This window comes from Ostrea edulis, chromosome 9 (assembly GCF_947568905.1).
Source record: "Ostrea edulis chromosome 9, xbOstEdul1.1, whole genome shotgun sequence".
NCBI lineage: Eukaryota > Metazoa > Mollusca > Bivalvia > Ostreida > Ostreidae > Ostrea > Ostrea edulis.
The window spans coordinates 36450881-36468317 of NC_079172.1; the positions used below are offsets into that span (position 1 = coordinate 36450881).

General features: G+C 40.6%; 1 protein-coding gene across 1 annotated transcript; it reads left to right on the forward strand.

The window, feature by feature from the left end:
* Positions 1-666: 666 nt before the first annotated feature.
* On the forward strand, positions 667-3444 carry LOC125682386 (sex peptide receptor-like). Its single transcript, XM_048922928.2, has one exon. It carries the CDS (start codon positions 667-669, stop codon positions 1876-1878), a length of 1212 nt encoding a protein of 403 aa, XP_048778885.2. The 3' UTR covers positions 1879-3444.
* The last annotated feature ends 13993 nt before the right edge of the window (positions 3445-17437 follow it).

Sequence of the window (17437 nt, forward strand, 5' to 3'; positions counted from 1 at the left end):
AATGTATGAGTACTGTGTTGTCCATTGCGACCACCAGGAAGGTTGTGTGTACAATTTATTGAAATACATGATTTTCGATATTCTATATTCAGAAATTATCATATGAAATAAAATTAATCCAATCACACTCTCACGATGTTGTATTTTACCAGTTAGAGGCATCTTGTAGTCATTTTACGACATGCTGATGTTTTAGTACAGTATCCGGTTTATGCGAAAGAAAATATTTAAACACTTTTACACATCGATCTATCGATACTTTTAACACGTTGTTATTAATTGGACTACGTTACAGACAGATTCGGTAGCCTATTGTGACAGGGCATCAGCAAACAAACTCTGTAAACACTAGATCATCGGATGACACCTCTGCGGATTTAAAGTGGAATGAAAATAGCGTGACGTAACCTACTCTGGACATCTTGTTTGCTGCTTGAGGTCTTGGCAGTACAAATTTACAGAGAAACCGTGCTCGAAATGAAAGCGAGTTGAGAGGCGGCATTGTATTTCAATGAGAATCTCTGTCCATGGAAACATTTTCTGGGTGGGAAATTTCACATGTTGCGATAGAATGTTGTAATTTGTGACCCTCTTAGAGAAACCAGATAACACAATCAATCAGCCTATAAAAACGGTCCATCGAGAAAATCAGATTATTACAGAAAGATGGAGGGCTTAACAGGTAGCGATCTTCTTTGGTTAGAGAATTACATCAAATCTCAAAACTTCAGTTCCTCTGTCAAGGACAAGCAAGACAATCTGGCTATTCCATTTGGATTAAATTTTCAGGAATTTCACGATACCGAAGTATCCTTGCCGGTATTTGGGTACATAACACCCGTACTGTGTGTGGTTGTCCTAGTAACCAACGTTTTGTTCGTAACGGTCTTTTCCAAGTTGAAGATGAACTCCCCGACTCATTTCGTGCTCCGATGTATTGCCGTGGTGGATACTCTGACAATAGCATTGCCCACCCCGACCTACATCTACGCTTACACCTTGAAGAACTACAAAGAGTTCATTCCCTTTGAGGTTTGTTACGTCTGGGAGTACATGACGGTTTTTCTTCCGACAATCACACATACCGCCTCCCTTTGGCTCACGACGCTCCTTGCATTACAAAGATACATTTGTGTCTCGTATCCACTGAACGTTCGGCTCTGGTGTGGAGTCAAGAGAACGTATATCTTCGTTATCTTTATTTTTATATTGGCTGCTGGTTGTCATCTAAGCAGATTCTTTGAATACAAGTTCATCAAAACGAGAGTTCCGTCACTCCTTGATCCACAAAAAGAGATAATCACGTGCTTTCGGACAAACTCGGACTTTGTCGACGGTGTGTATGTGGTTGTTTACTCTTGGGTGAGGGCTATTGCCGTAAATATTGTTCCGTGTATGGCAATGATTATCTTCAGCACTATTATGCTAGTGCGAATTCGAGTTGCAGAAAAACAGAGACATACTATTCGGCGTAGGAGCACATTCGGTTCTGGGGAAAACGAACCACGTGACAGTCGTATTACCACGTGGTTAGTCATTTTGATCGTCAACAGCGTGTGTATCGTTGAGATGCCAATTGCAGCATATTACGTGATGGTAGCTACGAATTTGACCAGGGGAGAAAACCCCATTTCTGCGAACTCCCACACGATTGAGATAATTTTGAATTTACTGGTACAAATTTCCTACCCAATCCATTTTGTATTTTATTGTACGATGAGTGAAGGCTTCCGGTCGGCGCTGATCGTCATGTTTGTCAATAGATATAGGAACCTCCGACAGATTTTCAGTAAGGATGACAACAACAATGGTCGTACCTCGAGATCCATCTCCGTGATTTCCTCCGATACCAGAAGTGTGATTTTCAATACGCTATGATTTTTTAATGTACGGTGAATGTTCCCCTCCTTTACTAGGTTGTACATACATGTTTATACAATGTACCTAACATTCAATGTAAGAATCCTTTCTATTACCCTCGCTACTTGACAAAATGCGGTGTGTACATTCTGACAATGTTGGTGATCTATCGTCTGCACGGAATATAAATTCAGACAAAGTTGGTGATCTCGTGCCGGCATGATGTATGAATTCTGACAAAGTTAGTGATCTATCGTATGCACGGTGTTTGAATTCTGACAAAGTTGGTGATCTCGTGCCGGCACGGAGTATGATTTCTGCATTTGATATTCTTTTTATCAAAATTTACAAGAAATCAAAATTGATGTAATTAACAAGTTTCTGCTGTTTTCCTTGGAATCCAAATATTGCCATGGAGTTCAATATGTAACACTAGCGTACTTCCGATTAGTAGGTAAATACATGTATTGGGATTTGGATGACGCAAAACATGATCAGCAGTGATGGCAGAATGAAATAATGGCATGGAAATATAGCGATGACACGAATCTCTTTGATCGTGCCACCGCGCTATGAAATGTCCAGTTTACTGATCGTGATGAAACGGTGAAGATCAATCTCATATACATATACTAGTATATGTAGAGTTTGAGAGTAGGGTAGGATAAAGCGGACCCCTGAAAACACCAGATGTGGAATCAGGTATTTAGGAGTAGTAGATGCTGTCTGATTTGTTTCATACCGATTGTTAGGTCGTTCTTGGCACATTGATTTTGACTACGGATAACTCCGTTTACCTGATCAGGATATAGGGTTCACGGCGGGTGTGACCGGACGACAGGGGATGCTTACTCCTTCTAGGCACCTGATCCCACGTCTGGTGTGTCCAAGGGTCCGTGTTTGCCCAACCATCTATTTTGTACTGCTTGTAGGAGTTATGAGATTGATCACTGTTCGTTATCTTCACCTTTCATCTAGCATCCCCTAAGGTCCAAAAATTAATTTACTCTCTTTTACTTACAGTTAATGAAATGGAGTCTGGGGGAGGTTGAATTATAGGAGGCCATATTTTCAGTAGAATCAATGAAGTAGTAAATTATACATTTTAACTTTGTTCTACTCATTTGAAAAGAATAATGAAAGCACTGATATTTTTTGAAGTAGAACAAAAAAAATTTCAAAACTAGGCCTATGAAATTTAGACGTTACTGACAAAAGTGATAGTGTGTTGTAAATTTCTATGATATTTTGAGCTTTTTGTGGTTATTTTTTGATGTTATACTCCCTAATCCTTCTGATCTCCATGCAAAGTTGTCTAAGACAATGTATGAGCCGATGGTAGAATAATTTTCTCTTCTTTATTAACAACCGACACCTCTGCTTTATTTCATATCGTTATGTACCTCATTACACCAATGTTATCACATGAAAAAATTATTATAAACTCTAAGCAGTAGAAGTATGACAGAAGTAATGGTGAATGTGCAAACATTATCAGAGGAAATTCGGTCTGTCTTAGATTTGCCATTGTGTATTAGTTCTGCTTTGCAAAAGATAGAAATATGTTCATACATAGTATTTAATGTTGCGATTAAATTAAAACAAAATTTTTTGTAAATCGTTTGTATATATAATTTATGCCTTTTCTAATGGAATTTCAAGGTCCTTTGGTATGGGCAGAATGTGACCTGGAACTATTGGTAACCTTCACAGAAACAAAGAACCGCAGCATTAATTTTTTTTTTTCCATTTCAAAAGATCGTTACATACAAAATATCACATCTCAGTGTATTCAATAAATGTAACAGGAATCCATCCACAGGAATAGGAATCCATCCTAAAGAAGCAGAATGTTACAATGAAGAAGTGAAGATAACTGTGACCAGTCTCATCAAGAGTACAAAATTAAAAGAACGGCAAACACAGACCCCTGGACTTACCATAGATGGAATCAAGTGCCTATTAAGAGTAAGCATCCCCTGTCGACCTGTCACACCCGCCTTGAGTCCTATATCTTGAATGTGGGAAGCTGAAGTCATCTCGTGTCATAAAGATGTATTGCTAGTTTACCAATGACATGTGTCAAAATTATTTAATAAGCACGTATTGTCACATAGTGTAGATTTCAATATGTTCAAACCATGACACACCCCGGTTATGGACGGGGTCAGACCAATTAGGGCTGCAGGTATTTGCTTAAAATAGGAATTAAATAGAAACAAATTTCTCCAACACAAGGGATTGATGTTCAGAATACACAAAGACGAAAGCGTAGTCATCAACATCGCTCAAACAAAAATCAAATATACACGATGTCTCATTTGAGTCTTCACGAAAACTCAGTGGTCCGAAGACCGAGGCCAGTAAACTTTGAGGTCGGGTCAGTGAAAATCAAAAATCAAGAAGTCCTTTAGGCTTGTAGATTATTTAAAAGTCGCACACACAAAACCAATGTATGTAGATAATTAAACTGTCTTAGTTGCGTAAATTTGCCGCCAGAATCGAAATAAAACAAAAAGTAAGCGTTGGAGCAGTTGTTTACGTGTAACTGTCAAGATAGCTCGTACGATAATCGCGCGAATATCCAGCGAACAACGTATTGAAAAGTAAACAAAATGGCCGCGTTCTTGAAGCCAATGCTGTACCTGGTAAAGCAGGAAAAAGGACGGCCAAAATTCCGGTTGAGGTGAGAGCGGCAAAGAAAATTTATGATAGGGAAAAGCGCGTAAGAAAATTCCAGATTGAGTGGACAGAAGATAGGCCGTGGTTGATATTTGAGATGAGTGAAAATCGCATGTTCTGTGACTGGTGCAAAAATGCAAGTAATCAACGACAGGATAGTAAACTCTCAGATACAGCATTTGTCAAAGGTACAGGCAGTTTTAAGTTGGATGCAATTTGTCAATACGAAACCAGTAAGTCGCACACATACTATGCTCCAAAACACAATGATCAAGTATATATCAAGATTTTCCTACAAAATTCTTTCTACTACTGCATCCAAATTGTTAATAACAAACAAGTTTTACAGTGCCTTTATATAGACTATGGAAAAGTGAAGCTCAATCTTATAATTCACATAAAGAACACAAAACTGAGATACGGATAAAGACGGACACCTGGAAACACCCGGGGTCAGATCACGTGCTTAATAGGAGTAAGCATTCCCTGTTGACCTGTCACTTCCGGATGTAACCGGTAAACAGAAGATGCTGATTACACCCCCAAAGCGTTCTGTTTGTTCCATGCAAACCGTTTCGTGCATATGTAATTATGGTAGATAATGACTTTTATGTAACGTGTTAATTGGGTATGTTCTATGTGTATATTTTGGATAGGTAAATTATGGTAAATATATGTTTTGTATAACATGTTAAATTTGTTCACTTCACGTTTGATGGATGTTGGGTATGGAAAATTTTCTGTTTGAGACCCCTCCTTTTTGGAATGCTTTATATTGGTATGTTTCTTATCATCGCTGTCTTGGGTGGAAATTTCCGATCAGGCAAACTGAAGATGATGTAATGTTTGTTTAAGGGCCCCGTACTTAGCATATTACATGGATGACCATGCAATCACAGTGCGCCGTTAGGACGCTTTGGTCATTCCTCTTTGTTTGCTTGAAGTGCAAAGACTGCTCAAGTATTTGTGTACACAAAGAAAATTAATTTGATACCCACCATCCACCCTCCACATCCTCCTTTGTAATGCCCCTTTGATGCTAGTATGTGTGAGCTGTTTCATTTTGTAAGGCCTGTTTTATTTTGTAAAACCAACCTTATTTGACTGCAGGCAGCTCTATTTCGATATTTCATTATGTGTTGTAGGGGGTCAGATTGCATAATCATACCTATGTGATACATATGTTCTTGTATTTTTGTTCTCGACTCATTCTGACCCCCACTAGCTTTCTGTTATATAGCTTCGTCATTTTCAAAATAAATGACATATTTCAATTCACATCACTGTCATGTTTTCACTGCCTTTATCAAGTAACAAGCAAAGGCTACTTGGCAAGTCATATTAACTAAGGCACATAAAAGAATCTTTCCGTGTAAGATCAAGCCACGCCCTAGAAATTTACAAACTGTGCCAAGTCATTTCGATTTGGAATCTGGGAAAGATGGACAATCGAAACAAAGTAACCATGCAGAGCAACACGAAACCCTGATACATTCGTAGCCCTCTAAGCATTTATCTTCGGTATTTCTCCCTTTTTTTGATTTTATCATAATTACTTTTTTATATACAATACACGCTCTCTGGAATCTGAACCAACATTATTGGTCATGTGCTAATGTTTGATTATAGAAGAAGGAATGCATTCATCTACTAGATGAAAGGCAAAGCTGTGATCAATCTCGTGACTCCTATAAGCAATACGGCCACTTTCTGCCTTTACTGATCAGAGCACAGAGTTCCTAATCGATAACCTCTGTGTATTGATGAGCACACTGTGTACATTGGACAGTACGAGGAAAACATAATAAACATCTACAAACATATACAATAAGTATGAAATCATGGGTGTCTGGGTAGCGTAGTGGTTAACGCACTCGCTTCTCACTGCTGTGACCCGAGTTCGATCCCCATGATCGGCAGTGGTTGTAGGTGAGAGGGTATGGTGGTCGTCCCATCAGACACGAGTTTTCTCCGAGTAATCCGATATCTACCCACAAAATGACTCCCTTGCGCAAACATCCGTGCAAGTCAGTAAATTTGCTGGCATATAGCTAATGTTCATTGTAGAAGAATGAATGGTGAATATTTTGCGGAATGTTCTACCACTTTACAATGAAAATACTACGTGTTCTGTAACGTCTCCAATCCATGTAATCATGGAGGGATCGTGCAAAGGGTAAAACCTAAATAGTACGTCCTAATCACGATCACATTACGCTCTAAGCCCGTTTACTGCATGACCTCTCATCAATCCTACTCACTCAAAGATCGTACTAAGGTAGTATTACGCTGCTATCACGCTTTACGACTTTGACACCATACAGTAGTAATCCCGTGGGGATCCGGGTTAGAATAGGTCCTCAGTACCCCCTTGCTTGTCGTAAGAGGCGACTAAATGGGGCGGTCCTTCGGATGAGGCCGCAAAAACCGAGGTCCCGTGGCACAGCAGGTGTGGCGCGATAAAGATACCCTCCCTGCTCATTCGCTATAAGCGACAAGCATAGGCCTAAATTTTGCAGCCCTTCACCGGCAGTGGTGACGTCTCCATATGAGTGAAATAGTCTCGAGATGGACGTTAAACAATACTCAATCAATCAATCAATCAACCATACAGTAGTGCATTTATAGTCGCGTTGATAAAGCTCATTGGTCGGGAAAGCATACTGCAATCCTTGATCTTAATAACAGCGACAAAGGGAAACAGTGCGGGCAGTCTGACATCAGTAACCTGGGAGTAGCCACCGTATAGGTATGAGAGGATTGAAGCTAGAGCTGATTCAAACTACTGAATCCACATACACGGACCGTAGGTTGATGCGTGATCTTTGTCCAGCTAAATAACAAGAGTACCGCGAATGGTACATAATACGCCCGTGAAAATACTTACATAGAAGTTTTTCTTCATTTAAGCCATGATTTGTAGATCTTTGCTTCAGGTAGTATCAGCCATCATCAGGTTGTGACATACTTCCTTTGCATTTTACGAATAAAGGGTCTTAGCCTAAACTGTCTCAAGAGGTAGATAGACAAACCAAGAGTTTTGTGTGTAAAATATTTCCCCAAATTTGACCAAGTTCAACAACCTGCAAATATTAAAAACAGAAAACCCCGAACGGAAGGACAGACGGACGGAAGTACAAACATCGCTTTACCATAATAAGTCCCGTCTAAAGACAGGCGTATAAAGATAGACCACAACTCTGTCTTGTTCCTAGGCCTCAACGCTCAATTGTGTTCCTATTTCACAACCCTTAACCGTGTTCCTATTTCACAACCCTTAACCGTGTTCCTATTTCACAATTCTTAATCGTGTTCCTATTTCACAACCCTTAACCGTGTTCCTATTTCACAACCCTTAACCGTGTTCCTATTTCACAATTCTTAACCGTGTTCCTATTTCACAACCCTTAACCGTGTTCCTATTTCACAACCCTTAACCGTGTTCCTATTTCACAACCCTTAACCGTGTTCCTATTTCACAACCCTTAACCGTGTTCCTATTTCACAATTCTTAATCGTGTTCCTATTTCACAACCCTTAACCGTGTTCCTATTTCACAACCCTTAACCGTGTTCCTATTTCACAACCCTTAACCGTGTTCCTATTTCACAATTCTTAATCGTGTTCCTATTTCACAACCCTTAACCGTGTTCCTATTTCACAATTCTTAACCGTGTTCCTATTTCACAACCCTTAACCATGTTCCTATTTCACAATTCTTAACCGTGTTCCTATTTCACAACCCTTAACCGTGTTCCTATTTCACAACCCTTAACCGTGTTCCTATTTCACAACCCTTAACCGTGTTCCTATTTCACAACCCTTAACCGTGTTCCTATTTCACAACCCTTAACCGTGTTCCTATTTCACAATTCTTAATCGTGTTCCTATTTCACAACCCTTAACCATGTTCCTATTTCACAACCCTTAACCATGTTCCTATTTCACAACCCTTAACCGTGTTCCTATTTCACAATTCTTAATCGTGTTCCTATTTCACAACCCTTAACCATGTTCCTATTTCACAACCCTTAACCGTGTTCCTATTTCACAACCCTTAACCGTGTTCCTATTTCACAACCCTTAACCGTGTTCCTATTTCACAATTCTTAACCGTGTTCCTATTTCACAACCCTTAACCGTGTTCCTATTTCACAACCCTTAACCGTGTTCCTATTTCACAACCCTTAACCGTGTTCCTATTTCACAACCCTTAACCGTGTTCCTATTTCACAACCCTTAACCGTGTTCCTATTTCACAACCCTTAACCGTGTTCCTATTTCACAATTCTTAATCGTGTTCCTATTTCACAATTCTTAATCGTGTTCCTATTTCACAACCCTTAACCATGTTCCTATTTCACAATTCTTAATCGTGTTCCTATTTCACAACCCTTAACCGTGTTCCTATTTCACAAATCTTAATCGTGTTCCTATTTCACAACCCTTAACCGTGTTCCTATTTCACAATTCTTAATCGTGTTCCTATTTCACAATTCTTAATCGTGTTCCTATTTCACAACCCTTAACCATGTTCCTATTTCACAATTCTTAATCGTGTTCCTATTTCACAACCCTTAACCGTGTTCCTATTTCACAAATCTTAATCGTGTTCCTATTTCACAACCCTTAACCGTGTTCCTATTTCACAATTCTTAACCGTGTTCCTATTTCACAACCCTTAACCGTGTTCCTATTTCACAACCCTTAACCGTGTTCCTATTTCACAACCCTTAACCGTGTTCCTATTTCACAATTCTTAACCGTGTTCCTATTTCACAACCCTTAACCGTGTTCCTATTTCACAATTCTTAATCGTGTTCCTATTTCACAACCCTTAACCATGTTCTTAGGCCACAGCCCTCAACCGTGTTACTAGGTCATACCCCTCAACCGTGTTACTAGATCATACCCCTCAACCGTGTTACTAGGTCACAACCCTTAACCGTGTTACTAGGACAGGTAAACGGAGTTATCCGTAGTCAAAATCAGTGTGCCAATAAGAACAGCATAACAATCGGTATGAAACACGTCAGACAGCATTTGACCCACTGATAGGTTGTATTGGCAAACTAGATCGTTATAACGACCATAGACTTTGCGAAATGCTGGCTTTAAACGAGACTGTCGAAACCCCTGCACCATCAACTTGTTTGTCAGTAGCATGCCTTGATTAAAAAACTCATCATGCTTACTCCTCCTAGGCACCTGATCCCACCTCTGGTGTGTCCAGGGGTCCGTGTTTGCCAAACTATCTATTTTGTATTGCTTGTAGGAGTTATGAGAGTGATCACTGTTCGTTATCTTCACCTTTTATCATACTTATAACAAGCTTTCGCGTATCGAATCAGTGAGATACATACACACCATATGCAGGTGATAATGGAATATTGCTACATAAATATGGCAAGCTGAGTATTTCTTTATACATGTAATCAATTTTTAAAAAGATATTATTACTTCATTGCTAAAACCTCATCGTCGCAAGCCACGCCTATTGTCTCCATTTACACTACGTCAAATGCCGTGGCTGTATGATTTGAAATATCCTCGACTTCCTGAATATTTATATTCAGTCTTCCATGAATTTTTTTAGTGGAAAAAATCATCGGGAGGTCATAGCGTGCTGGTAGCGGAATAATCCGAGGATTGCCGATTGAAAACAAACTGGACACGTTATAGTTGTTGTAATGAATGGAAGCTTCATTGTTGACTTCACCGGTGTAATACATTTACCATATTATATGCGTAACCACATCGCTTTCTATAGATAATTGTCCGATCAACTCAAGTCTTTCAGATTTCAGCATATCCACCTTACCCCGAATTTCCTCATCAAGTTTAGGAACACGATTAAGTTTATTAACACAGAATTTACAAGCGTGACCACTACTGTCAATGCGAATTTCATTTAATTAGTACATGTACTTATAAACTTTACTTTCTTCTGTAAACAAGGATCTGTAGCCTTTTTTGTTTTGTTATTACTTGTAAACAAATACTGCACGTTTTAGTTGTGGGCGCAGCCATTAAAATATCGGAAATCTGTTATTGTAACTGTGATTGGTGAAAAACATTATTGTATTATTTCATAAATATTCATGAAAATCGAGGGTTTCTCTGATCATGCAGATTCGGTTTGTGGTAGGGTAGGTACTATCGGACTCAGTAACCGTGGTTAGCGACGATATTGAAACACCTGCACCATCAACTTGTTTATCAGTCGCCTTTCTCGATTTAAAAAATGATCATACGCAGAACAAACTCTTGCGTATCGAATCAGTTGAGAGATATAAACACTGTATACAGGTGGTAATGGAATACTGCCACATATATATGGGAAGTTGACGATAGAGAAGCTGAAACCATCCCGTTGTAGTGATTTGGGTGGGTGGATGGATTTTTAGAGTTCCCGATCGGGTTCGGGGTACCATGTACGCACGTTTTTTTTCCTCTCTCTTTTTCCCGCGGAAGAAGTGTTCTAACAGCGCAGCACCGCAGCTATATTCGTTGAGCATTTGTAAGTTGCCTTGGTTATTTGGTAATATATACAAGTTTATAAGTGTTCTTCTGGTGTCTCTAGTTTGTAAAAACACTATATTGGCATCGCCGGTGAATTGTTTTGCCCACCTGCGCCGCGGATCATAGCGGGAGCCGCATGATCGCAGGTGGACACCATTTTGAAATGTAGGATTTTCGGCCGTCGTTTACGACCAAGTGCATGGGGAACACCGCGTGGTCTGGTTTACAATTTAAATTTTAAGTAAATTTAGCTTTGTTATTCTTTCCGTTAGTTCATTGTTTTAAAGGGAATGGTTCACGATTTCTGAAGAAAATATTTTGCATTTTTTATGTTAAACATTAAAATATAACTTAATAAATGTTGACAGCCAAAATTTTGACCTTCTGAATGCAAGAATAAAAGCAATATTTTAGCCTTAAATCTGTGTTATGTAAACAAAGACTCGAGTCTTTTTATGTATACAAACAAACCAGTGAAATATTGATTTTGTAATATAAAGCATCTTAATTTTGCATATTCACAAATTTTAACTTATAGATAACACATTCTATCCAAAGAATGCTTGAAATGTGAAAGATATAATAAACTTAGATCTATATCCATTTCTTTTGAAAATTTCATAAACAAAAACATGCCGCAATCTTTGTTTACAAAACAAATAACAAACTCTCTGAAATGAACTTTTGTGATAATGTATAACCTTAATTTTTATGCGAAATCTTTTAAACACATTAGACAGTAGGTTTTGTTCATTAAAAGTGAAAAACAAAATTTTGGGGGAAATCTTGAATCAGTCCCTTTACAGTTGCCTTGTGATTAGGGTGGGACAATAGATGAAATCTTGTATTGATTCTGTATTAGTTGTGGGTTTAGACATTTGGTGATCTATTGCTGGCAATATGGCTGGAAAACAGTGGTCATTTGGTCATGGTAGGGGGAGCCCGTGGTTGAAGAGTGGCATGAATGTCATGGGGGACCAGAGGGCTGGGTCAGGTGCCTTGGCGGGGGATCAGGGGCAAAATGACCGGGTAGATGAACTGTTTAGGCTTCGCACTTGTTTAAGGCCGCCAGAGTACAGTACCCCGGAGGTGTGTGGGAATTGGGATACTACCTTGGCAGGGGAAGTAGACATGTACTTGACCCACGGGGTGCTGAACTCACTGCTGGAGATATCAGAAACGGAAATAGCAGGGGCACAGCAGGAGATGAACGGAATCTAGGTATTGCACAAAACAGTGAGGGAGTCATGGCTAGGTTAGAGGCATTTGGGACCAGGGTCGAGTCTCACCATGACCGGGTAGCACAGCTGCCTGTGGGGTTGCTGGGTTCCTCATTGGGGGATAGGTACTCCCAGGGGCTTGGCCCCAAGGGGGGGGGTCAATAACCAGGGTTCCGCCAATGGGAATGCAGATACATGGCCTCTTCATTCAAGTGGAGGTGTAGGGACGTACAAACCCAGTGTGGCGAGTATCCCAAGCGATATTCAGTTCATCCAATCCAGTGGTGGGATAACTCTATCCCAGGGGGTATGTCTGGACAGTAGAATACAGGCAGGGAAGTGTTGTACGGTCCCTTACCAATCAGACAAGTGTTGAGATATCGCAGTAGGTCAAGGTCACGATCTACACTGACTATGCATGTCAATGCTAAAAGCGGCAGGGATCGTTCTGAGTCTGATCTGTGTGTGTTTGTTGGTTCGTCTCAAGGGACCGGGGCTCAAAATAGTTCGGGGCAAGTGCTCCGTAAACCCTTAGGTAGCTCCGAAGCAGCAGGGTCGGCAGTTGTGAGTACATGTCCTGAGGTTAGGGTGCCAGTGAGGCAGAGTGGCTGTGTGTCGGGGGTAGGCAGTGGAGGTTTGTGTTCGACAGATGTGGGTGTTCAGAGGGCTTGGAATGATTTAAGGGTCAGAGACACGGGTGCGACACTGATCGAGGTGTTACAAGGCACAGGTGAGAAGTTGTGTGGTTGGCCAGAGGGCACTGAGGTAGATGTTAGTCAATAGGATGGTTGGCTGGAAGACACCGGGTATAGTGTCGGTTGCAATAGTGATATGACTTCTCGGGGGAACTCTGGGTATTCCCTTGGTTTTTCTGTCGACATCGCGGGGGCTCGGGCTGAAAATAGGTGGAGGCAAGTGCTCTGTAAGCCCTTATGGAGCTTCAGTGTGTATGGTCGGACCGGTGTTGCTAGACAGCGGAGTATGGAGGCCTGACATCCAGTGAATGGTTAGTTCATGGTTGTAGAGGACGAGGGTACACTCAAGTGTAGTGTTGGCGTGTCTGGGTTGCTCCAGGTGGAAATCTATGCATGAAAGGCGAAGATAACGAACAGTGATCACTCTCATAGCTCCTATAAGCAATACAAAATAGATAGTTGGGCAAACACGGACCCCTGGTCACACCAGGGGTGGGATCAGGTGCCTAGGAGGAGTAAGGATCCCCTGTCGACCGATCACACCCGCCGTGAGCCCTATATCCTGATTAGGTAAACGGAGTTATCCGTAGTCAAAATCAGTGTCAAGAACGACTAACAATCGGTATGAAACACGTCAGACAGCATTTGGCCCAATGGGGTTGGCGGTGAGGTTTGTGTGGGAATGACATGCGAGAGTGAGAGCGTGCAGGCTTCGATGGTGGTGTTAGAGACTGTTGCTAAGGGGCAGAGTCTGATCATTATAGATTCCCTTGCCATGGTTGAAGCAGTAGCCTATCAGTTCCCTGAGGAGGCTATCCCCAAGGCACCTGATAAAGGTACAATTGTGTTTGGGTTTAATGGAGATGGCCCCACAGATGCGGGGGTTGCATCTCCGTCCGGTTTGGTTTGGTGGGATAGTAGTGTTCCCTATCAAACTGAGAGGCTTTTCCAGACAAACCTCTAGATAATGAATGGAATGGGTTAACTGCAAGTGGTTTCGCGAGTTCCCTTTGGTCGCTGAGTGCTGGCTATATATCCCAGGTTCTAGCGACCAGGGACAGCTCAGTCACAGCAAGGGGGTACGAAAGAAAATTAGTGAGTTGTCATGTGAGAGATATGAAACTCCTACATACTTGCAGGGTCCCAAAATGTGGGATAGGATAACAGAATTTGCAAAACTCCCGTCGTTGGTAGGCAGGGACCTTTCCTTGTAGCGTTCCATAGGCTGTCCTGGAAGTTGCGTGTCCTCTGTGATGTTTGTCCTGATGTTTCTGTCCAGGATGATACCTGTTCTGTGACGAAGTTCGTGACCGTATGTGACTCTGTGATGTGACTTTCCTGATCCTGGATTTTCTGTGATGCGCTGGGTAACTGTGACTTTGTGTTGCGAACTTTTTGGACTGCTAAAGCCTCATGATTTTATAAAGTAAAGTTTATTATACTGTAAATCATAGGTGTAATTCATTCATCTATTTGTGAGGTTGTATGTATCTATTGTGAGATACAGTGCTGCTGGTTAAACTAATCGGAATTAGGACATTCCTCCTCAATATGGAGGGATGTAATGATTGTTTTTAGGGGGTTGTGGATTTTTGGAGTTCCCGATCGGGTTCAGGGTACCATGTACGCATGTTTTCTCTCTCGCGTTAGTGTTCTAACACAGCACAGCACCGCAGCTATATTCGTTGAGTATTTGTAAGTTGCCTTGGTTATTTGGTAATACATATGAGTTTATAAGTGTTCTTCTGGTGTCTTTAGTTTGTAGAAAACACTTTATCGTTTATCATAACTCTCAACCGTGTCCCTAGACCACAACTCTCAATCATGTCCCTTAGCCACAACCCTCAATCATGTCCCTTTACCACAACTCTCAACCGTGTCCCTAAGCTACAACGTTCATTCGTGTTCCTATTTCACAACTTTTATCGTGTCCCTAGACCACACTTTCAACCGTGTTCTTAGGTCATACCTTCAGTCGTGTCCCTATAGGCCATGCACATCTTCAACCGTGTGCCTAGGCCACAACCCTCAATCATGTCTCTAGGCCACACTACAACCATGTCTCTAGGCCACAACTCTCAACAGTGTCGCTATAGGCCACACCTACAACCATGTCTCTAGGCCACAACTCTCAACAGTGTCGCTATAGGCCACACCTACAACCATGTCTCTAGGCCACAACTCTCAACAGTGTCCCTAAAGGCCACACCTTCAACCATGTCCCTAGGCCACACCTTCAACCATGTCCCTAGGCTACACTTTCAACCGTGTTCTTAGGCCACAACCCTCAACCGTAGTCTTAACCCTTAAACGTGTTCCTATGCCACGTGCACAAGCCTCAATCGTGTCCCCTTGCTCGTGCAGTGAGTCTAGGGCACTAAACAAGTCTGTATCATAGTTCGTGAGAAGATGTTTCATAAATATTTCTATGTAAAACGTTGTACCTTTTCATGCATTGTGATCCAGCCTTTAACATCATTTAATGACTATTATGAGTTATGTCGAGGATTATATGAAAAAGATGAACTTGATACACTGTCAGAATGGATTAAAAGTATAAAAGGAATTTTAAAATCCGCATTAGACATATGAAAACAAAAGTACGTACCATCTATCCTTCTGTGTTTAGTAAACCAGAAGTGATAAAAGAATTAGATAGGTTACATGAGGAATATGTTTTGGTTCCAGCTGACAAAGCTTGTAACAACATTGTCTTTGTTTGTAAGGCTCATTATTATAACTGTATATATTTTTAACGAACTTGGCATTACTTCCACTTTTGGTAATCGTACTTATACTCCAACTGCCCTTTTAAAAGACGAAATTCTTCAAAACCATGCTTCAGTTTTAAACACATTTAATATCCCAGTCAATGGGTCGGATAAATATGAGTTACCGTACCTTTACTGAATTTCTAAACTTCATAAAAACCCTTACAAAGATACATTGCTGGATCCAGTAAATGTTTTACCAAGCCCCTATCTTTGCACCTCACGAAAATATCAACAACTATGAAGGAGAAACCAAACATACTGTGCGACTACATATGCCAGATGTGGTGTAAATCAAATGTGGATTCTAAAAAATTCTAAAGAACTTTTAGTAAACTTGAAATCACAAAACTTTCTCAAATCAACAACATCAAAACGTATGACTTTTCAACTCTTTACTCGACCATTTCTCACGATAAATTAAAGACTAGACTTTTTGACATCATAGGCAGTTGCTTCTTCAACAAAGATAGAAAACGCAAATATTCCTATCTAGTGATCAGTCATGATTCATCCAAAAATTACTTTGTTAAATGCCACTCTGATTCCACGAGTGAAAATTTTTCGAGCGAGACGTTAAGCAAGATTCCACGCACAGGTACTCCGAAATTGAAATAAAAATTATGCTGGAGTTCCTCATTGACAAGATATTTGTGGTCTTTGATGATCAGGTCTTCCAACAGTCTGTTGGAATCCCCATGGGCACGGATTGTGCACCTTTGTTAGCTGACCTGTTTTTATATTCCTATGAAGCAGAATGTATTCAAAAACTTCTACATGAGAAGAAACAATCTCGTGCTGTGACCTTCAATTCGATATTAAGATATATCAACGACGTACTTTCTGTTAACAATAATAATTTTCTTTCATATGTCGATTCAATATATCCCAGTGGACTGGAAAGAAAAAGACACCACAGAGTCGTCCACTTCTGCTTCATACTTAGATATTTTATTAAAAGTAGATATTAACGTCACACTAACAACTCAACTTTAAGACAAATGGGATGATTTCACCTTCTCCATCGTAAACTTCCCATATTTATGTAGCAATATTCCATTATCACCTGCATATGGTGTTTACATCTCTCAACTGATTCGATATGCAAGAGCTTGTTCTGTGACCTGTTTCAAACCGATTGTTAGGCCGTTCTTGGCACATTGATTTTGACTACGGATAACTCCGTTGATCTGATCAAGATAAAGGGCTCACGGTGGGTGTGACCGATCGACAGGGGATGCTTACTCCTCCTAGGCACTAGATCCCACCTCTGGTATATCCAGGGATCCGTGTTTGCCTAACTCTCTGTTTTGTATTGCTTATAGGAGTTCTGAGAATGATCCCTGTTCGTTATCTTCGCCTTTCACTTGTTACATTTCTTAATGAAAGGTGAACATAAAGAACAGTGATCAATTTCATAACTCCTGTGAGCAATACAAAATAGAGTTGAGTAAACACGGACCCCTGGATATACCATACATGGTGGGATTAAGTGCCTAGGAGGAGTAAGCATCTTCTGTCGATCGGTCACATCCGCCGTGACCCCAATATCTAGATCAGGTAAACGGAGTTATCCGTAGTCAAAATCCATGTGCCAAGAACAGCCTTGCAATCGGTATGAAAAAAGTCAGACAGCATTTGACCCAATGATAGGTTGTAATCTATAAAAACACAAAATATTTCTCTG